General features: G+C 45.9%; 1 protein-coding gene across 1 annotated transcript; it reads left to right on the top strand.

Annotated features, from left to right (window-relative positions):
• Nucleotides 1-6,013: 6,013 nt before the first annotated feature.
• On the top strand, nucleotides 6,014-22,478 carry LOC310772652 (neutral cholesterol ester hydrolase 1-like; the record flags this gene model as incomplete). Its single annotated transcript, XM_083632509.1, has 5 exons — nucleotides 6,014-6,154; nucleotides 8,633-8,888; nucleotides 9,717-9,786; nucleotides 10,581-10,752; nucleotides 19,047-22,478. The coding sequence occupies 5 exons, from the start codon at nucleotides 6,014-6,016 to the stop codon at nucleotides 19,665-19,667; spliced, it is 1,260 nt and encodes a 419-aa protein (XP_083488635.1). The 3' UTR covers nucleotides 19,668-22,478.
• Nucleotides 22,479-22,731: the final 253 nt, after the last annotated feature.

Genomic DNA, 22,731 nt, shown 5'->3' with positions numbered 1-22,731 from the left:
TTCTGCATTTTCATGAATTTGTCTTAAATCGACGTGTGTGTAAGTAAGTAAGTAAGTAAAACTTTATTTATATAGCACCCTTCTCAACACCAATGTACAGAGTGCTTAACAAAGTTAAAGCAACAGTTACAAAATATAAAGCACAATATGTGTGTGTGTGTGTGTGTGTGTGTGTGTGTGTGTGTGTGTGTGTGTGTGTGTGTGTGTGTGTGTGTGTGTGTGTGTGTGTGTGTGTGTGTGTGTGTGTGTGTGCTTTTGGTGTGTGTTTGTGTGGGCGGGGGTTTGTTTTCAATAGCAAAAAAATATTAGCAGTCATCATGTATACTTCAGTTAGCCTGAGCCTAACAATGAACTCAGACATGAAATCATCCTATAAATCAGAGAGAGGATGCTAAATATGTATCCTTTGTAGATTGTGATCTTGTGCAGGGATGTAGTAGTGATAAGTAAACCCATCCAAACTCAGTCAACCTAACTTTTTAAACATGTAACTGATGTAAGTTAGATGGGTAGGCCTATTTAGGGTTTTTTGTGGTGGCAGTTTGGCCTGGTGGTAAGACAGCAAGAGTTCCAACTGGTTCAAACCATGTCAGCAAATCTCTGCCCTGCTGAAGTGTCTTTCAGCAAATCCCTGAATGAAGGGGGCTGTTCTGCAGCAGCTGAAGACCTGCACTGGAGGGGGACAAGCGCAAAGAGAACAGTCACAGTATTGTTTAATGATTTTTTTATGTCTATGCTTTTGTGAAAATTAAATTGATGGTTGTTATGATGATCACTGGATGTCATTACCTAGCTTTTTATATATCACTACATCACTGACCAGTGTCTATACAGTATAGGCTGCTTGATTCCCCAACCATCGCAGTCAGAGTCTATTTCAACAGCCTAAGTTTAGGAGAGTTTATCCATGCGCTCAGATAATTCAGAAATAAAATCACACTGAGATTAGAGGCTGAACAAAAGTGTGTGTGATCTTGTGTCATTGTGGTCATGGATGCTTTGTTGACATGGGTATGTGGGGCACAGTTATGTGAAACAGCAAATAATCTTGTTAGACCAAGGTTATTCCAAAATTCTAATTCATGGCCTCATTGGCCAATCCGAATTGAGTATTTAAAGTGTAACTTACCCCCAAAACACTTTTTTCCAGTTTTTAACCAATATGACTTTGGGGGTGGTGTGTGAAGAATTCTGGTCAAAATTTCCACATTTGAGATCAAACTGTTGCCATTGTACCATTTGTATCATTTTCAGCCGCATAAGTGACCTCTATGGGTTGAATACTGCTTTTTTTTGTGCCCTCAAATGAATGGGATATTTGGTACATCCTGACGTCACGGTGGGTTTAGCATGTGCATCTGGTGCATCTCCAAAGCCTATACAACTAGGCAAGATGGAAAAACACTAAGGAGCCCTAATTTAGTTCACATTGGGGCAATGGACCCCCATATGATGAGATTTGGTCTCTCAGATGCAAATCTGATTAAAAAAAAAAAAAATGTAGCCTAGATATGATTTTGTCCAGAATTCCATATATATTAGATTGAGAGATAACAGAGAATCCTGGAATCCTCTCAAGGACCACTGGTGGTCCCCTGGCCCCACATTGAGAACTACTCAACCACTTGATTGTGCCGAGAGAGAGAGAGGAGGAGCAGTGGCGTGCCTGCTCAGAATCGCCCTTCCCCCACTCTGGGAAAAAGCTCAGAGCAGGTAGAAGGGGGCGCGGCCGGGTGGTATGGATTAGGGACCATGGTGAAAGTGCTGCAGCCAAGCCCGTAGGCAGGTTTTGAGGAATACCGAGGTCGTTTTAACGCGGCGCGGGGGGCCCAGGGGGGTCTGTGCCCCCCGGATAGAAAATTTTGTCCATTTTAAAGTAAATGCTTCAATCTGGTGCACTTTGAGGGCAAAATTAAGAGGCTAGATCTATAAAGAACTACAGACATCATGTTAGATTAATATCCTCTTTAACTGTGCTGTTGCTTTAAAATGATACATAAATTAAATAGAATGGCCCATCTACACAAACATCACTTACAGGGTAGTTACTTACCCATTCACTTCAATAGAACTGTCCCCAAAGTCTAGCCCCAATCTAGCCTCAATGCGAAATCTGAATGTTGTGACTTATCTTTCTTCCTTCTATAGCACACAGAGAGGAAGCAAATTGTTGCATTTCTGATCAAAACTGTCACATTAAAACATCAATGACAGATGAATAGATCTGGGGGCCGGGGCTATTTTTCCTTTTTTTGGGGGGGGGGGGGGGGGATACCGAGGCCATGACCTCGGTGTCCTCAATGGTAGCTACGGGCCTGGCTGCAGCCCAGGCAGCCAGAAAGCCAGAATTAGAAAAATTATTTCACTATTATTTAAAGACTTAAGACGTTGTTGTGCTTATTTTTTGTCTACTATTGCAAAATAATAGTAGGCCTATTATCATGAAAAAGTATTTGTAATTTTTTTTTTTTTTTTTTTTTTTTTTTTACCCTCTCTGGCGCCCCTAACGGCTCAAGTGCCCTTAGCATTTGCCTAGTTCGCCTAATGGACGGCACGCCACTGAGGAGGAGGGAGGGAGGGAGGGGTTATTGTGTGTTTGCAGCAGCTCCGAGCCCAGCCTCCCCTCCTCCTCCTCTGCTGTGTGGCAGCGACTTTCATCCCCGCCGTCATTTCTGCAAACAAATCTCATTGCAGTTTAGCACACATGTAAAATATAACGCTATACTACGATGTGACAACGTGACAAAGCTGCTCTAAATGAGATGAGATGCGATGCGATGAGATTTGTTTGCGGAAATCTGTTCTCATCCCATGCGAAAGCCCCCGCCTCGGCCATGAGAGGCTCCTCAGAGCACTGCTGCTGCTGCTGCGCGCGCCCCCGCGGCTCGGAGCTTGCGGCCTGACTGGCCGGGAGAGAGTGCTTCCAACTCGGACTGATAATATAAACAACATCATTTGAGCTTATCCAGGTAAGATATTAATAAAGTAATGACACATTCAGCGGGAAACTAACTATAATTAAGACGTGCCAACTTTGACGACGTTTGGTTCAGTATTTTAAGAGCAAACAGGTTTTTTTAACTTCCTGAAAAGTTGCTGGAGAAAGTTTTGGAGATTCGAGGTCCTGGAACGACAGCGACGATATATGGAATTCTGGACAAAATCATATCTAGGCTACATAAAAAATAAAAAAATAAAAAATCAGATTTGCATCTGAGAGACCAAATCTCATCATATGGGGGTCCATTGCCCCAATGTGAACTAAATTAAGGCTCCTTAGTGTTTTTTCATCTTGCCTAGTTGTATAGGCAGCCACGCCCCGGAGCCACCCAGAAAAATAATTTCAACCGTTTTGAAGTTAGTGTGTAACCTGCGGGGCCGATTCTAGCTATGGGCAGGGGTGGGCAATGCCCACCCAGACATGAGTCTTGCCCACCCAATCAAAAGTTGGAAAAATATGTTTATTTTCACCTCCAGCCAATGGAAAAATTGCACAGAAAATCCAGTAGCGATTCTAGCTTCTGATTGGGTGGGCACTGAGCTTCAGCCCGCCCCCAAAGTCCTCTCGACTCATGTACTGTATTGAGAAACACAGAGCAGACAGACTCGACTGTCGGTCTCCGTTGCCCAGACTCAACTGTGGAGAAATGATGTGTCTGTCAGCAAACCCCTACCCAAAGACACGCCCTCAGCAGTAGAGAACCAATCGGCGATTAGTATTCTTCCACACACACCATGGTGACTTTTCTAGGAAGAATAATCTTTCTCCCAGTTCGTGAACGCTGTGCTGCTAGCGAAAGCTCATAGCTTGACGTACATTGCATGACATTCACTTACTTCATCCAAAGCGATTTACAACACTGCGTTGATGATGTTGTATCGCTTTCTCATACCAAAGCCCCGTGCTGCTGCTTCTCCTGTCTCTAGCGATGCTGCCGCCAGCACATCAGCAGAGACTCCGGAGAACGTTATTAGACCTGTACCGTCCACAAGCACTGCTGCTGCTCCGACTCTTGTACCAAGCCCTGCCCCAAATATACGTAATAGTTAAGTTGAATTCTGAATATATTGTAGGCTTGATTAGTTGATTTAATTGTTTTCTTTGTCACTTTCCAGGTTGAGTTTGAATAAGACTTCTAGTTTTGTAAATATTGGCTATGGTGAGAAATCTCACTGTATTAGGGTTTAATCTTATTTGAGAACTAAGCTCATCCAATGGAAAATAAAATGTTATGGAATTTATTATTTTAAACTAAGGATGAAGGCTTTTTATTTAATTTTAGGGTAAGTCAATCTGATTTAAAGATTGTTTTTTCTGTCACTTCAGTTTGGGTTTGAATTGGACTACAAGTCTTGTAAATATAGTTTTGAAGTCTAAATGGCAAGTATAGTTTGTAGCTATGGTGAGAAGTCTCACTGGGTTAGTCTTTAATTTGATTTGAGAAATAAGATCATCCAATGAAAAGAAATGTTATGGAGTTGATTATTTTAAACTGGATGAAGTATTTTTATTTATTTTTAGGGTAAGTCAATCTGCTTTCAAAGTAGTTTTCTTTGTCACTTTTCAGTTTGAGTTTGAATAAGACTAAACGTCTTGGAAATATAGCAATAGTTATGTAAATAGTTAGTTTGTACATAGTTTGCTAATAGTTTTGACAATAATAATGTAAACATTGGCCTGTCACCCGAGTGAAAGTTCCTAGTTACAGTTTGGTGACCCAAAACAGAATGGTGACTCCTACTGGAACAATTTGGTTCAGTGTTTATGCCTGTGTTGCTGTCTGTTGTAGTGTAAAACGACTACAGGGAGAGCAGGTGGTTACATGAAAGTGAGTGAGAAAAGGAGAAGATACTGAATAATGACATCACAACAGTAGCCTATAATCCTAATGTTAATTTAAAATTAAATATTCTTGGATGAAAGTCCAAAAAACGTCAAATTTTCTTTGCCGCTGCCCTTGCAGGCAGCACCGAGAGTCCATTCCTACCTAAAAGTACTTCCAGCGCCACTGAATATAATGCAATTTAATCCCCATCCCCGAACCCACAACCTCTGGCAACCTACCGCCAAAGTTGCCCCCTACCAGCCCACCCTAGTGTGGCAGTCTAGATACGGGCCTGGTAACCTGTTCAAGTAGCCTGGGTAAACCCAGCCGCCACGTGACCTGCTCTCAGACCTGCTCTCAGTCACTAGGGTCTGGTGGTCGAGCCATTCAAAACTTGTGACTTAAGCAGGGTAAGCCTGAGAGCAGGTCACTGGGGGCTGGGTTTACCCAGGCTACTGTTCAAGATTCTAAATGTTATCCTTTTCCTTTGTTATTGTCATAGTGGTTATTTGCATAAGAACACACAATTTGATTAGGAAATGTATCTTTGTATCTTTATTTAAATATGTGCTTTGATGAAGAAGAAAAAGCAACTCAATTTGTAACTTGTGTTACAGTCCTTGACAAAGTAACTGGTATAATATTACTGAAATCCTATTTGTAATGTTATATTACTGAGTTACTGCTAAAAGCAACATTAATAACATTGACATAGTTAAGTGGTGTCATATCTACTGTCCCGATTATTTATGCCTTCATTATAGGGACAGTTAAGTGTAGATATGACAAAACAAAATAAAGAGAGGTGTGTGTGTGTGTGTGTGTGTGTGTGTGTGTGTGTGTGTGTGTGTGTGTGTGTGTGTGTGTGTGTGTGTGTGTGTGTGTGTGTGTGTGTGTGTGTGCGTGCGTGCGTGCGTGCGCGCGCGCGCGCTTGTGTGTGTGTGTGTGTGTGTATGTGTGTGTGTGTGTGCGTGGGGGGGGGGGGGGGGGGGGGGGGGGTGACATGCAACAATGTCGAAGCATAGTTCAATGTGGGTTTTATTTTGAAGGTTCGCACTGGAAGTCCCTGTTGATTTGGCCCTCCCACTCCAGGCTAACCAATAGCACTGAGTCTGCCATCCCATTCATTTCTGTGCGCAGATCTCGTCAGCGGGTCGTAGATCATTGTAACCCCTGAGGTGTTAGCGATGAGGCTGCTGCCAGTTGTTGTTACATTGTTACTAACAGTGGCGGTTGCTTACTACATTTACACCCCGTTGCCCGACGCCATCCAGGAACAATGGAAGTTGATGCTGCTGGATGCTGGCTTTCGGGCAATAATACAAGTGGTAAGAGCAGAGGGGCAAATCTGTTGTCTTTAGCAGGACAGACACATGTGTATCTGCATAGTAAGTGGATGTAGCTGCTGGTGTGCTATATAGCTACTCTACACTCAGTGCAGACTATTTCTAATGTGTTTTTGTTTAACCATGTTAAAGGAAATACTGTTAATTGTTGTTGTTATTAGCAGTAGTACAGCTACTATGGCCTATAGTAGCAGCATTAGTAAAGCAGTAGCAGTAGTGATATATACAGTAGTAGGCGAATAGCTAGTACTAGTAGCTAGCCTAGTACTGCAGTATAATCTTCTTAATATACTATAACTCTTGATGTATAAATCTGAGGCTATAATGTGCCTTCGCACACGCACGCGCGCACGCACGCACACACATACATGTAAAACTAGTCCAAGTGTAAACTCGAGAGTACAGTACTGTACTTGTACAGTTTGTCTAGGTCAAACAAAGTAAACGCTCTGAAGAAGGCTCTTGATGTAAGCCAGATAAACAGGTTTTTGCCCTCCTTGATTTGGAAATTTGAGATGTGCTATCTTTTCATATTTTTTGAAACATGCTCTGGATTTTGTGTTTAGCACTCCTGAGAATCCCATTGTTGAAGCACAACCTGCTTTTCCCAATTCATATAAAATCTGTAAAACCAAAAGCTCTTTGTAGCCTACTGATAATATCACACCCATACTCGTGTGTCTTTGTCTTGCAAACCCTGGGCTGGCCAACATGAACACAGACCTTTGTTATTGAACCAAATAACAAGTAATGTGAGTAATAATAATAGTGTGTGACAGACAGTGGATCTTTAGTTGGACTATGATTATTTCACAGCAGCTCATACACTATAAGACATGCAGATCAGTGGAATCATAAATCTGCAGCATGTCATGTGCTCATGTACCTCAGCATCACAGGCACAGGCACTGTGTTTTACAGTGCTTGTTTTCACTAGATGATAGGGTGAAGTCTTATCACGCCCGTATCAATCAGACTCTTACAGCGGGTTAGATGTACAAACCTTGTCAAAGAGCTTTTTCATATATTTAACCGTTTTATTTTGAGAGTGTCATGATGCTAATCTGCTGAGAGACAGGCTGTAGGGAGTTACTTCTCCATCTCTGGGCCTGTGTGTCTATTTGAGGACAATAAAGTTCTTAGGTGGCCATCACCCTTGTCCTACATGTTGAAAGTGGCACTATATGGGTGAAGGGTAATGATATCAGTTACTTATTGCAGCACTGGCTGAGGAAGGTTGCAGGTTACTGTGTCACTCCTATGTGTCTGGTTTACTGACTGGTAATATAACCTAGTATTGTTTCTTAAAATATTGATTTTCTGAAAGCATAAGGCAAAACCTGTCAGAGGGTGAGGTCATTCCACTTGTTTAGAATGCAAATCACTTTGACTCTTTAAAAGAATGGCTGCTCAGGGAGTAGTCTGCCTTACTCTGCCTTGTTCAAATATTAACATTCTTGAATATTCAATTGAATAAGTTAAATTCCATTGGGATGAAGGGGAATTATCTCAAACAATTGTTTTTATGCCTCTGCCCGGCGACAGCCGTGGCCGGAGGCATTATTATTTTTTATTTTGTTTGAAGACAATGTGAGACAAAATGACGTGTTTAAGATGACAGTGTGGCAGCCACATGATTGTCTGGTAGAGCGGATGGCTGGCTGGCTCATACATTTGTTTGTCCTCGCAAAGAAAGAGAGATTTTACACACATGCCAAGTCTCTTTACAGGAGCTTTTCAACATAAAAAAGATATTCTGCTCCACATTTAGCAGCTCTAAAAATGTGTTATTAATAAACTGGTGACAAACAAGTGTTTGAACCGGAGATGGTTTTGGTTGGCTAGCTGGCTGGTTTTATGCTCCACTGTGCCGAGCAGTGTGCCATGTGCTCTGGCCTTGGTTGAAGCTGGCTGGGACAGTGAGAGGTGACAGACAGACAGGGCATGGCAGTGACACACTGTGCAGACACTAAAGTAGTGGAGGATAGAGGTGACAGACAGGGCATGGCAGTGACACACTGTGCAGACACTAAAGTAGTGGAGGATAGAGGTGACAGACAGGGCATGGCAGTGACACACTGTGCAGACACTAAAGTAGTGGAGGATAGAGGTGACTGGGTGAGACGCCTTTGAGATGAAACCATGTTAATGTGTCGATTTCAAAATAACATGCATCTTGATGTGTTTTGTCAGCGTTCCTCCTACTGTAGTTCTCTCTCTTTCCCTACCTCTCCACTTGTTTACCTCAAATGCCTGCTTTACACAAATGGCAAACATGTAGCCTAGCGTATGTTTCTGTCACTCTCTTCCATTCATTTTCAGCAAGACTTTATATTAGCACATAGTAATATAGCATTAGTTTGCACTTCCAACACACATTTTTAACCTTTATTTATGTAGGAAAAGTCAACTGAGTGTTTTAGATTGTCTTTTACACTCCCACCCCTTCTCTCTGTGCAGGGTTTGGTGAAGCAGTGGCTGGGCTTCGGCAATTACATCCATGTGATCAGGAGCTCCACAGAAGGCATGGAGGTTGCAGGGGAGGCGGTGGTGGGGTTTGACTCTGGCTGGGGGGTCAAGCCCGGGGTGAGGTTCAGCGACACCACTTTCGACGGCGTCTCGGTGCGCGTTTACGAGCCCCCGGGTGGAGGAGAGGGGCAGCTGAGGAGGGCCGTTATGTTTTTCCATGGAGGAGGCTGGGCCCTCGGCAGTGCCAGTGAGTATGAGTGTTACTGGGTCTTAGTAGAGTTATTTTAAGGGTATTTTGTTCCTTTTGCCCATTTATAGTGTCGGGACTTAGCTGTTTTTGTTAGCTTTGTTTCTTTATTCCATTCTGGCCTATTCTGGCACTGCGCCACGCCTCTTCGGTGTAAAGCGCATTTCAGGGCCTAAAACCATGTTGCTATCTTCCTGAGGCAGGCGCAAGGCACGTTTTTTTGCGTTTAACGGCAGTTTTTGCGCCTAAGGCCAGTGGGAAGATAGGGCCCATGTTCAGATTCAACAAGCGGTGGTGGGGTAGGCGGCTAAGTTGTTTTCTTTCTCATGTTCATTCTCAAATTTAATTACAAGTACCTTTTTATGTCTTTAAAGTATGTAGAGGATGTTGCCTTTCTTTATACAGAGCATGCTCCAAAAAGTATGAAAAGGTACATCTTCAATGTCCAAGTCAAGGAGGACAAAATACTAATGAAAGTGAAATGTTAGTATTTTGTCCTCCTTGACTTGGACATTTGAGATGGACCTTTTCATATTTTTTGGAGCGTGCTCTGGATTTTGGGTTTAGCACTCGACTGAGAATCCCATTGTTGAAGCGCAACCTCCTTTTCCAATTCACTGTCTGTCTCTCTCTCTTACTGTCTGTCTCTCTGTCTCTCTCTCTTACTGTCTATCTGTCTGTCTCTCTCTCACTGTCTGTCTGTCTCTCTCTCTCTTACTGTCTGTCTGTCTGTTTGTCTGTCTGTCTCTCTCTCTCTTACTGTCTGTCTGTCTGTCTCTCTCTCTCTTACTGTCTGTCTGTCTGTCTCTTTCTGTCTCTCGACATCAGAGAAGGGGTCATATGATGCGATCGCTCGGTTGATGTCGGATGAGCTGAACGCTGTGGTGGTCTCTGTTGAGTAAGTATTTCTGGATCTCCTGTTGCAACACTCATCTGCTCTTTCAGACACAGACATCTTATCCAATATCCATGGCATAAATCTATCCAGCAATAGATGTTTGTAAGGTTCACGGGCTTTCACACCGGCAGGGCTCCGTGCCGGTTCCGGTTCCCAAACCCAAATTTGAACCGGCCGGCACGTTCAGACCGAAAAAATAATTGGTTCGGAACCTGAAAAGTTGGTTCTCAGTGGAACCAAAAGATAGTTGGTTTTTCCTTGGGAACCGTGACATCATCAGTGGGCGTATCTTATTCTAGGCTGTGAAAATGAGCAGGAAGGAGAAGAAGGCAGTGACAATATGGAGAAAAATAATTTGCAGTGGTCTGCTGAGGAAACCAAATGTTTAGTGGCGATTTGGGCATCTACCGAATTTCAAGAAAAGCTAGAAAGCAGTACAAGAAAGAGCAAGTTGTATGCTGAACTTGCGGAAGAGATGGCCAAGGCATGGGTTCACTCGAACGCCAGACCAAATAATTAATAAACTTAAAAAACTGAAGAAGGACTACCAAATAATGGTCTCCCACTTTGGTTCCGCTTAAACTGGTGGGAACACGGGCTGGTTCGCCAGAAAGCACCAAGGTTCTGAGACTCCAGAACGGAACCAGAGCCAGAACCAGAACCGTGTCTGTCTGAAAGTGGTATCGAGATTCAGCTGTAACCTATTGTACATCTTTATATGCACTTACAATCATGCACGCTAAAGCACCCTAAACCATCCACCGAAATAACAACTGCAGCCATTGTGCGTGTAGGTATCGTCTGTATCCGGAGGTGCGTTTTCCTGAGCCGTATTTAGACTGCCTCTCTGCTGCCAAGTTCTTCCTGTCCCTCGAGGTTCTGACCCGATACTCAGTGGACCCAGAGCGCGTGGCGGTGTCAGGAGACAGCGCCGGGGGAAACCTGGCTGCTGCCGTCGCACAGCAGGTACACACACACACACACACACACACACACATACACACACACAAAGCATTACCGGTACTGTAGGAATGTCCACAAATATTCAGCTACAGCCTAAGAGCATAATAAAATAAAAATCAATAAAGAAAAAATACTGAAGGACAGTCGACTGCCTGCTTTCTTCTGTTTTTTATCCCTTTTCTCTTTCTTGTGTTGTGATCGACACATTATGGACTGTACTGTATCATGAGAAATATGAATGAACATATCATGATTTAACATGTTTTCCTCTCTAGCTAAGACACCTCTATTGAGAGGAGACAAATGGCTTTTGTGGTTGCCCCAGGACGTTTCACACCTCTCAGAGCCTCAAAGGATTCCGGCCATTGTTTTATCTCTAAGGGTACTCAAGCCATAAAACCCCCCTCTCCCTTGCTTCACCTTACAGAATGTGCCCACCCCAGCTCACAGAGCAATCATTGGCCAGAGCTATCACCAAAGACACATGACAAGCCAATGAGAACCCTTTGTGACTTCCCCATACAGTGAGACAAAACTGTTGGAAAAGAAGTTTTAACTGGCAGTCTACAGTATGAGTCTCAACTAAGCTTTCGTGCGCAGCGGAAGGGTCTGGAGGAGCCAGGAAGCCAGCTCCCCTCCCCCGCTCGCTGCACCCCCTGCGCTGCAACAAAGGCCTGACCAGGGCCTCAGAAGGAACCAGGCCTCACTCAGAAAACGCCTACCAAAGGCCAGCCGTAAGTCCCACGAGACATAGCATGCTTACACTGAGATAGTTATACTTAATCTCAGTTTAATTTAAGTCGGTTTAGCGTTATAAGTCGCAGGGAAAAACCTCCTTACGCTTCCAGACTTACCACAGCCTGGCATAACGCCAGCTGTTGACCAAGCTTCCAGGCAAGAACGCCTGACTGACGACCCTCCCCGCGCACCGCACGTGCAGGAGAAGAAGAAGAACGCCACACCGCAGCAGGGCAAACCAACGGCTGCAGAAAGACACACCGTGGCCCCAGTCGCAGAACCCACAGCCGACGAAGGACGCAGAAGACCCACCGTGGCTGGCATCCAGCCACAGCCGCAGCACTCCTTCGACTCAACCAGCAGAGAGACTGCACGTCCACCCCCGGCATCGTCGACCCCCATCAGACGTCCGCTGCATGCTTGCCCAGGCCAGATCGCACGTCGGCCCCGACGTCAACTCAGCCAAACCCACAGCGCACAGGACAGCCGTGCCAACAACGGAACGATTCACTTAGCAGAGTGAATCCGCGTGAGAGTTTATGGTTTAATGGTTCTGGGCAGAGTTAGGGGTTAAAATGCATTACCATGTATGTGTTGATTACAGTATCCTGTATGTTGATGTGACTGTTAGCGATCTGTGAGAATTGAGGCCACCAGCGTGTTCTCTCTCTCCCCTGCTCTCCCTCTCTCTCTCTCCCCGTCGATCCCCCTCTCAGTCCTTCCTCAAAATTGACAAAACCGCCATTTTGAAAAGGAGGCGGTCTTCACACGACCAGACCGCCCCTCAGCCAATCCTGGGGTGACATAAGACACTCCACCTTCTCCGCCCTCCTTGCCTCCACACACCCACACACACACACACACAAGTGCTAATTAACACCCACATACTCACATACCCACACACCCAGGCCTGCCAGCCAGGCAGACTTAAAGCACACACACACACACACACACACACACACACACACAATTGATAATGTTTGTTCATATTAGGTATTAGCTATAGATGTGGTAGAGTATTAGTCATAAAAGTAAATGTGATGAACTGATATTTTAATCATTATGTTAATGTCAATTGATATTGTGATTTATTAAATCTTTTTATTACATAATGCTATGAATCTTGGTGGTTATTCATGAGGTATTTTATCTGTGGAAATCTGTGACAGAAGCTTACGAACTTTGACCTTCAATTAACTGTACAATGTACACTATATCACTATGAGACTGATATGACAATTTGGTTTGGTGTCTAATCTAGTCATAACTGACTTTTAGACAGGTCTGTAGCCTTAACTACAGTGGTGCCCCGAATCTTACAGAGAATACAATATTTTCTGTCGAATCTAATAAATTTATGAATATTAATAATTCATAATTGTTAATAATCATATTTCATAACCAAACCAGCTCCTGCGAGCACAACATAAATGACGCCCCGTTTGAGGATTCTAATATCAGTATTTCCACAGATATGATATGCATGAATAATAAAAATTCATAAATTTTTGAAAAATCAAAGTTTTTCAAATTTTTCCAAAATCAGGTTTTCTATAGCGCTTTGCCAAGCAAATCACATGCGTCAGAAGACACTAAAGGAACTCTAATCATAAAATATGGAATCTTCCCATAATCTTAACACAAGTTAGGATTTGTATTGAATATTTCTGAGCAAAACAGTCCCAAAGACAACAGCTCAGTTTAAAATCCTTGATTCCATTTTTTATGTTAGAAACCACAGTTAACACTGTTTCCCACTGTGCCTTCAACCTAAATTGTGAGAGATAGCAATTTTTCCATCTATCAGTGACTCTATCAGAGAGTAAATAGACAGTGCTGCGCATTTTTAAGTGGAACCTTTGATGCTAATTTGAAAGCCACACTGGCAAAGGGTGGGGGGAAGTCAGGCTGCCCCCCCCCCCTCACATTAGCATTCAAAACATTCACCCTGGCTCTCAACAGCCAGAGACAAAGTGTAAACAAAGCCCTGTGACCACCAGTCACAGTGAATTTGCATGCGAAAGAAAGGCAGGCACACCCTGCACTTGATGACACTGACAGCAGACACCAGCCGAGTGACAGCTGACAGATGTCAAACTAACCGCATGCAAGTGACAGCTAACTCACAGAGAGACTGTCACATTTGGGCCATTCTTTAATTAGGATTAGTAACTGTGGGCATTGACGGCATTTGATGCCAGAGCAACACGGTGAGTGCACACACCTTTTGCTTAAAATTGACAGCAGTAAAACAGCTGCTTGACTCATCGCAATGAGTCTGCGCTGCCACAAGATGGTCAGCGCTGAAACTTTCTTTAAGATGGCCGCCACCGACTTGCAAGCGGTAGCCGCCTCTCTCATCTGCCCGCCTGCTGGAGGAGCAGATGAATTTAGCATTGTAATGCTAACACTAGCGGTCCTAATAATTCCATTGGGAATTATTTTCTTTCTGCAAAATCGCAGATTCCAGGTGCAGGACGCTGCGCATCAGCGGCAGACCACTGTCTACCAGACGCAGATAGGCAGACTGCGCAACAGCTGTCAAGCTACGCTGCAGGCCAATCTGGGCCTGCATCGACAAGCCCAGGTCTGCCAAACAGAATTAGCCCGACTGCGTACAGAAGTTTCCCGGCTGCAACAGAGCCAAAAAGGCGTGCAGACCGGATCCCCGGCTTCACCACCAGAACCGGGACGCCAGGAAACACTGGCAGAGCAGGTGGGTCCAACGACCTACATCCCTCTTGAGCCACCCATGGTGTCGGTGACCACCCGAGCAGTAATAGCACGGCAAACAGCCAAGGCTTCCAAGCAGCGAGAGCACCAGAAGGCCTTAACCCCGCCGGAACCGGAGGCTGACACGCCTCCTAGGGCTAGACCAACCCTCGACTTGAATCAGACCCCCGCACACTACCTAGCGCCCGCGCTGGCAAGCAGCCGCGCCCCTAGGCATCGCGACACCACACCGCGAAAGGGGGGAGACCGCTCTCACAACGAGCAAACTGATTCAGGCTATTCAGCCCAACAGTCGTCGTCCGATTCAGAGCTCGACTTTCATGCTTATGACATACCAGTCAGTCATTCATCCGAGCAACCCACGTGTAGAATCAGACGTTATTCACGCTTTCATCCAGCTCTGACTTACACCTCAGAGCACAAACTGCTGACAGTCAAACGACTTGACAGCGCCACTTCCGGTTATGACAAAACGATCCACACTGCAACCCCCTGCAGGGAGGAACGTGTGTCTTACCGGCTTTCCATTTATCACGCCCGGGGCGAGTCGATCGACTACCGCCCTGTGCGTTATAAACCGTCATTTACTCAGGCCACCAGCGGGTGCGCTGATGAGTCAGATCCAGTCACTAAGTTCCGGCAGATCCACTCCGCTTCCCAAACAGAGAGCGTGACTATGATGAGCAGGGGAAACAAACAGCATTCACAGCTGGACACAGACCAACTGCCCAGTTATGCTAACCTGTCATTCAGAGAGGATCCTGCTAGGTCTTTTTCACCAGAGGCTATCCAGCCTCACTCACTGTCTAGCTCCTGTCCACCAAGGAAACAGGAAGTCAGCTCCTCCACCCCTCCCCCCGAAAGGGGGGACCCCGGGCATGATGACATTAGTCGCTCTTTGGTGCCCAATCGGGCAAACGGCCACTCCTTCTTGCAGCCTCTACTGCCAAAACAGAGTGATTCAGGACTCTCTCTCCGAGAAGCAGAGTCACGCTATCACTTACTGAAGTCAATCGCAAACGACATTGACTTGTTCGATCCCGCCAGTCACGAGGTACACTTGACAGATTATCTCAACGAAGTCGAACGTGGTTCGCAGGCTCTACCACACGCCTCGCCGCGAGAGAAAGCTCAACTGATATGGAGCACGAGCTCAAAGCACGTGCGTGCGTTTATCCAAACGCAACCTTCCCATATCAGAGATGACTTTGACAAGCTCCGCGAAGCCTTGGGCGAAGAGTACATCCTTACCCAGTCGCCAGCGGCAGGGAGGAACGCGGCCTTACACGTCAAACAGAATTACCAGGAACATCCTAGGGATTACTTTAGACGCTTGAAGAAGATATATAGTCAAGGTAGAAATGGCCCGGATCAATCAGACGTGCCACGTCTCAAGGAACTCTTCCTAGACGGTCTGCATGACTCGGTGCGCCCATCCGTAGCCCTAGACGCACGTTGGTATGACCGAAGCATGCGCACGGTCCTCAAAACCGCCTCAATAGCGTGGGAGGTGGAAACCGAAGCAAAAAGCAGAAATGGCCAGTTTCAACCCACCAACCGCGTGTGTGTGGACCCAGAGACGGTACCACACACACGCTCACCACGCAGGCCAGACCACCTGGTTCTGCCGGACAGAGCCAAGGGGGGTAGCTGCTGCCCAAAGAGACATCACAGTCACGCCACAGGGCGCGAACGGCGTGAGTCTCCTCAGCACACTAGGCCCTCCACCCAATTAGACATCCGAACGGGAGCCAGACGCCTGACGGGCAGGGTGGGCATTCAAGCCACCAGAGGCCCTCCCAGGAGATGACATCAAACTCGGTGAAGGGCGGGTGACTGGACGCAGCCACCCTGTCACCCCTGACAGTCACCCGTCACTCGGCTCTCACCCTTATCTCTATGTAGGCTAGATGCATTGTCAACGCTGTGCTGTGAAACATAACACCTTTACGGCAGGCAGACCACATCAAAATAGGACAAAGCTTGGCACATAGCTACACATAGACACATAGCACAACACTGCTGGAATGCAGCACACATTCAAAATCACACCCTGTCACCCTCTCTCTCCTTCTCTCCTCCTGCCCTTCCCTGTTTACCATGTTGATTTTGAAATGATGTTGTGTATGTGACCTTAAGGTTGTATTATCTATATGGTAATGAGTCTAGGTATGGTTAGGAGTCTGCCCAGAACCAAACCTGAACTATGAACGGCCTGAGTATGACACTTTGATCCCACAGAGCAGATGGACATGGTGACCAAAAGTTACCACAAACTGATTGTACAGCCCTTCATCCTCGCCCGCGGACCGCAGGTCGACAGCAGTCCACAGACGAGGAGGGGGGATGTTGTGATCGACACATTATGGACTGTACTGTATCATGAGAAATATGAATGAACATATCATGATTTAACATGTTTTCCTCTCTAGCTAAGACACCTCTATTGAGAGGAGACAAATGGCTTTTGTGGTTGCCCCAGGACGTTTCACACCTCTCAGAGCCTCAAAGGATTCCGGCCATTGTTTTATCTCTAAGGGTACTCAAGCCATAAAACCCCCCTCTCCCTTGCTTCACCTTACAGAATGTGCCCACCCCAGCTCACAGAGCAATCATTGGCCAGAGCTATCACCAAAGACACATGACAAGCCAATGAGAACCCTTTGTGACTTCCCCATACAGTGAGACAAAACTGTTGGAAAAGAAGTTTTAACTGGCAGTCTACAGTATGAGTCTCAACTAAGCTTTCGTGCGCAGCGGAAGGGTCTGGAGGAGCCAGGAAGCCAGCTCCCCTCCCCCGCTCGCTGCACCCCCTGCGCTGCAACAAAGGCCTGACCAGGGCCTCAGAAGGAACCAGGCCTCACTCAGAAAACGCCTACCAAAGGCCAGCCGTAAGTCCCACGAGACATAGCATGCTTACACTGAGATAGTTATACTTAATCTCAGTTTAATTTAAGTCGGTTTAGCGTTATAAGTCGCAGGGAAAAACCTCCTTACGCTTCCAGACTTACCACAGCCTGGCATAACGCCAGCTGTTGACCAAGCTTCCAGGCAAGAACGCCTGACTGACGACCCTCCCCGCGCACCGCACGTGCAGGAGAAGAAGAAGAACGCCACACCGCAGCAGGGCAAACCAACGGCTGCAGAAAGACACACCGTGGCCCCAGTCGCAGAACCCACAGCCGACGAAGGACGCAGAAGACCCACCGTGGCTGGCATCCAGCCACAGCCGCAGCACTCCTTCGACTCAACCAGCAGAGAGACTGCACGTCCACCCCCGGCATCGTCGACCCCCATCAGACGTCCGCTGCATGCTTGCCCAGGCCAGATCGCACGTCGGCCCCGACGTCAACTCAGCCAAACCCACAGCGCACAGGACAGCCGTGCCAACAACGGAACGATTCACTTAGCAGAGTGAATCCGCGTGAGAGTTTATGGTTTAATGGTTCTGGGCAGAGTTAGGGGTTAAAATGCATTACCATGTATGTGTTGATTACAGTATCCTGTATGTTGATGTGACTGTTAGCGATCTGTGAGAATTGAGGCCACCAGCGTGTTCTCTCTCTCCCCTGCTCTCCCTCTCTCTCTCTCCCCGTCGATCCCCCTCTCAGTCCTTCCTCAAAATTGACAAAACCGCCATTTTGAAAAGGAGGCGGTCTTCACACGACCAGACCGCCCCTCAGCCAATCCTGGGGTGACATAAGACACTCCACCTTCTCCGCCCTCCTTGCCTCCACACACCCACACACACACACACACAAGTGCTAATTAACACCCACATACTCACATACCCACACACCCAGGCCTGCCAGCCAGGCAGACTTAAAGCACACACACACACACACACACACACACACACACACAATTGATAATGTTTGTTCATATTAGGTATTAGCTATAGATGTGGTAGAGTATTAGTCATAAAAGTAAATGTGATGAACTGATATTTTAATCATTATGTTAATGTCAATTGATATTGTGATTTATTAAATCTTTTTATTACATAATGCTATGAATCTTGGTGGTTATTCATGAGGTATTTTATCTGTGGAAATCTGTGACAGAAGCTTACGAACTTTGACCTTCAATTAACTGTACAATGTACACTATATCACTATGAGACTGATATGACAATTTGGTTTGGTGTCTAATCTAGTCATAACTGACTTTTAGACAGGTCTGTAGCCTTAACTACAGTGGTGCCCCGAATCTTACAGAGAATACAATATTTTCTGTCGAATCTAATAAATTTATGAATATTAATAATTCATAATTGTTAATAATCATATTTCATAACCAAACCAGCTCCTGCGAGCACAACACTTGCTTTATTTGATAGTCCACAGTAGAGAGAGGCAGGGGGGGATGACATGCGAGTGTGACCATGCCGGATTTGAAACCAGGATGATCACTTGTGCATGTTATGTATAAAGAAAGAGAGACGCATTAAAGACCGTTAAAGCCCCTACATGGAACTTTTAACTGGTTATGAAACAGTCGCAGTTCAATACTGATGCCTCTACGTATATTACCTACCTAGAGAGAAGATTGGCTATATTCTAAATGCCTGTGCGGGACAGGGGAGGAGGTTTGGTGTTCAGGCCGGGCTCGGGAAGCCCTGCACAGCCTGCCGCGTCTCGGACCTTCCAGTGGTGACGGGAGAAGACTGTTCAGGAAATGCAATCTTCATTCCGGGAAAACATTACCGCTTTTGTCCAGAGGGACTGCTAAAATCAACGCAAAATGAAAGTTCCATGTAGCTGCTTTTGCAAAAATAAAACAAATGCACACACAAACAAACTAACCCTCCTCTCTGTTTTCCCCAGATTTCCACAGATGATAGCACAAGCGTGAAGTTCAGCGTGCAGGCGTTGATCTACCCGGTGCTCCAGGCTCTGGACTTCCACACCCCTTCCTATCAGGAGAACCAAGCCATGCCCATCCTCTCCCGCACCCTCATGGTCCAGTTCTGGCTCCAGTACCTCGATGTCGAGCCCTTGCTCCTGAGCGCGCTGTTAGCTAACAACCACAGCTCCTTACACCAGTCGGCCATCACCCCCGAGCTGCGGGCGCGGCTTGACTGGACCGTCCTGCTGCCTCCCAAATACAGGAAGAACTTCCAGCCTGTGGTGGTGGAAACGGGGTCGCAGGGGGTGGTGAAGGTGGTGCCTGGTTTGCTGGACGTGCGCGCGGTGCCGCTGCTAGCCGGGTCGGAGGTTTTGGGTAAATGCCCGCGGGCGTACGTCATGACCTGCGAGTACGACGTGCTGCGGGACGACGGCCTGATGTATGCGCGGCGCCTCCAGGATGCGGGTGTCACGGTCACCATCGATCACTATGACGATGGCTTTCACGGATGCATAAGCTTCTCCTTCTGGCCGACACACTTCAAAGTGGGGAAGAGGGCGCTAAGGGGCTACTTCAGCTGGCTGCAGAAGAATTTGTAAGGGTGTGTGTATGTGTGTGTATGTGTGTGTGTGTGTGTGTGTGTGTGTGGTTGTGCGTGCGTGCATGCGTGCTTTTACAGTTTGTATGTGTTCATGCGTGCAAGTGAGTGAAAGTGTGTGTGTGTGTGTGTGTGTGCGTGTGCGTGTGCGTAGGCTACACTGGTATAAATGCCCAAGCCCTTGTTTTGTGGGTCACAGGCATGCTAAGGTAGCCAGGCTAATGCTAAGGCTGATCTTTGTATTGAAGTTGAAGCTTGGGGCCTATTTGTACCTGATACACACATTACCTAGGCTGATACACACAGGCCATCTGGGTACTTGAGAGGTTACATGTAAATGAGTAGAAGACTCTCTTTATGCCTGTTAGCAGTCTGCTGACAGTGGATACAGAAAAATATGTCAGGTCAGCAAACCCCAGAATAGTCTTTCAGTGGAATCATATTGTGATGATATGAAGATATTTTCATATCGTCACACACATTTCTGCTGTCTAAATTGATTATGACTAGCAAGTTTTTGTTACAAACTCTGATGAAATGAGGTATGGAAGGAATATTATTTGAAAATTTCAGTTTTGTTTGACAATCGACATCACAACATTACCATTTGGTTTAATGAGATGAACATTAATTTGATTATGTAACGTGATTTTGCATACATGAACCATATCGGGATATATAGATATCAAGAGACATACTTGTGATTACATGATATTGTTTTTATGCCTCCGGAGGCATTATGGTTTCGGGTTGTCCGTCCAATGTTTGTTAACGCGATATCTGAGGAATGCCTTGACTGAATTTAATCAAATTAGCCTCAAACGTCCGCTTGGACTCAAGGATGAACTGATTAGATTTTGGTGGTACAAGGTCAAGGTCACTGTGACCTCACAAACGCCATTTACAAGCTCGGTAACACCATACCTCAGTAATGCCTTGACGAAATTTCTTCACATTTTGCTCAAACGTCAAAGTCTGGACAGACATGGATGTCGACTGCTCACTTGTTGGCGGGGGCATATACCCGCGGTGCGGCCGTTCTAGTTCAACCATATCGTCCAACCCTACCTACCCCAGAAGAATCACAAAATCAAAGTTGATTCAGGTGATTCTAAGAATACATGGATGGATGGGAATCTACGAGTGTGAACTGAGCTAGCATATTTATTTCCACTTAACCCTGCCTCGCCCGCATGTACTTATAGGAATGCTGATCTGGGATAACAGGTCAGATCACATGACCACCCTCATCATGATTTAGGTAAAAGGTCTCACATCAGATTTTGCAATACTTCACACATATAGGCCCTCAGCCACTTCTACTGTGGCCCATGTGGCTGCTCCCTCTCTCCTTTGCACTAATGTCCAGCTGCTTCTGTGATCGTTCCACTACTGCACTTCCATTCATGTCCACGCTGCCTCAGACACAGCAGCAGTACATCACAAGAGCTTTGATCACAGCCGTTATCAGCTAGAAACCTTCAGATCAGCAGCATACATTTTAAGGTTGTTTTCACTGTTACACATTTTTGTTACAGTGGAGTTATTACACAATGCACCCCACAAATCAGCAGCACTTCAGCAATGTTATTACAATGTTACAATACAGCAATGTTACTTATTTCAGAGTTCAGTGATTATGTGATGCATCCAACAAATCAATAGTACCTGTCAAGAGTGTTTCAAACAGTTTTAAAGTTATGTTTTAGCATATAGTGAATATGATACACAAAACAGTAGCGCATCACCAGTGTTGATGCAGGTATGAAGAATAAAGATATTTTCCCACGGCGCTGGCAGCAGGCCAGGCCGGGGGGGGGGCAGAAGATGCCAAAGTCAGGACACTCAGTCACTCATGGACATAGTGAAGGGGGCGGGGCTAGGGAATAGGGGCCGTAGACTAGCTAGGGATAGGTAGGTCGTACAGAGTCGGGGTTCGTGGGAGGAGTGGCTAGTTGTATGTGGGTGGTGGGAGGGGGCGTGGTCAGGAAAGGGCCTGTAGCTAGGAATAGGCAGGTCGTAGAGAGTCTGGGTTCAAGGGGTGGGTAGGGGGATGTGGGTGGGTTAGAGTAGGACCATTTTCCACATTGAAAACAGTTAGCGGTGTTGCTAAGGTACCCCCAAACATTGCCTAAAGTGCCATAAGGCTGAATGGCCACACCACTGTGCCGTGGGCTTCAAGGTTTTTGCGCCTGTTGTGCCTATAGAAAGATGTCCCATGCTTTGCCACATAGGACAATACAATGCGCGCCAAATTAAGACAATCATAGGAAAGAATTCGAAATCCATAATATTTTTGTGTTTGACAGCTCACCCAGCACTATTTGGACTCAGGTGTGGAAAACCCCACCCATCTGCTACTCCAAACTCTAAAAACATCTGTTGGGTTCTGTGTATATTCAGTGTATGTGATTATGTTTTTTGTTGATTATGGGATGTAAGTTTTGTGCACTAATCAGCAACCATTTTATTCTTGCCATTTTATACTCACCAATGCCTGCTGTAGTCATCATAGGTGTTTCAAATGTCCACAGTCAGATATTGATTCCATCCTGAAATAGAGTGGTTTTTAAATGTTTTTGACATGCAGCACTGTTGCACATTTGTCTTTAAGGTGCTCTTGAATGTATGATTGGCTGGGGTTCCTTAACCTGACGCTGCCAGATGGGGTGGTATTGTTTTCACAACACAATAGCGCCCCCACCTGGCAGCATCAAGTTAGGGGTTCCTTGAATTCAAATCAATAGACCCTTCTCACGGGGGCCATTTTGTGTCGAGAAGCCAGGGTAAACACAGGTGCAAGCAAAACACTAATGAGGGTTTCCAAATTCCATGATTGGGATTTGGAAACCCTCATTAGTGTTTTGCTTGCACCTGTGTTTACCCTGGCTTCTCGACACAAAATGGCCCCCGTGAGAAGGGTCTATTGAATAAGTTCATTTGCACTTCCGTTCAAAGTGTCATGTGGTACACAAATGTCTGGACACGGCTTCTCTTGTGTTCCGTATGTATACCTATGAAGGATGTCAATAAAAATCATCCTGTCAAACTCATTATGCATAACT

Source organism: Poromitra crassiceps (assembly GCF_964638095.1).
Source record: "Poromitra crassiceps genome assembly, chromosome: 3".
NCBI lineage: Eukaryota > Metazoa > Chordata > Actinopteri > Beryciformes > Melamphaidae > Poromitra > Poromitra crassiceps.
This window is presented reverse-complemented; position numbering and strand designations above follow the sequence as displayed.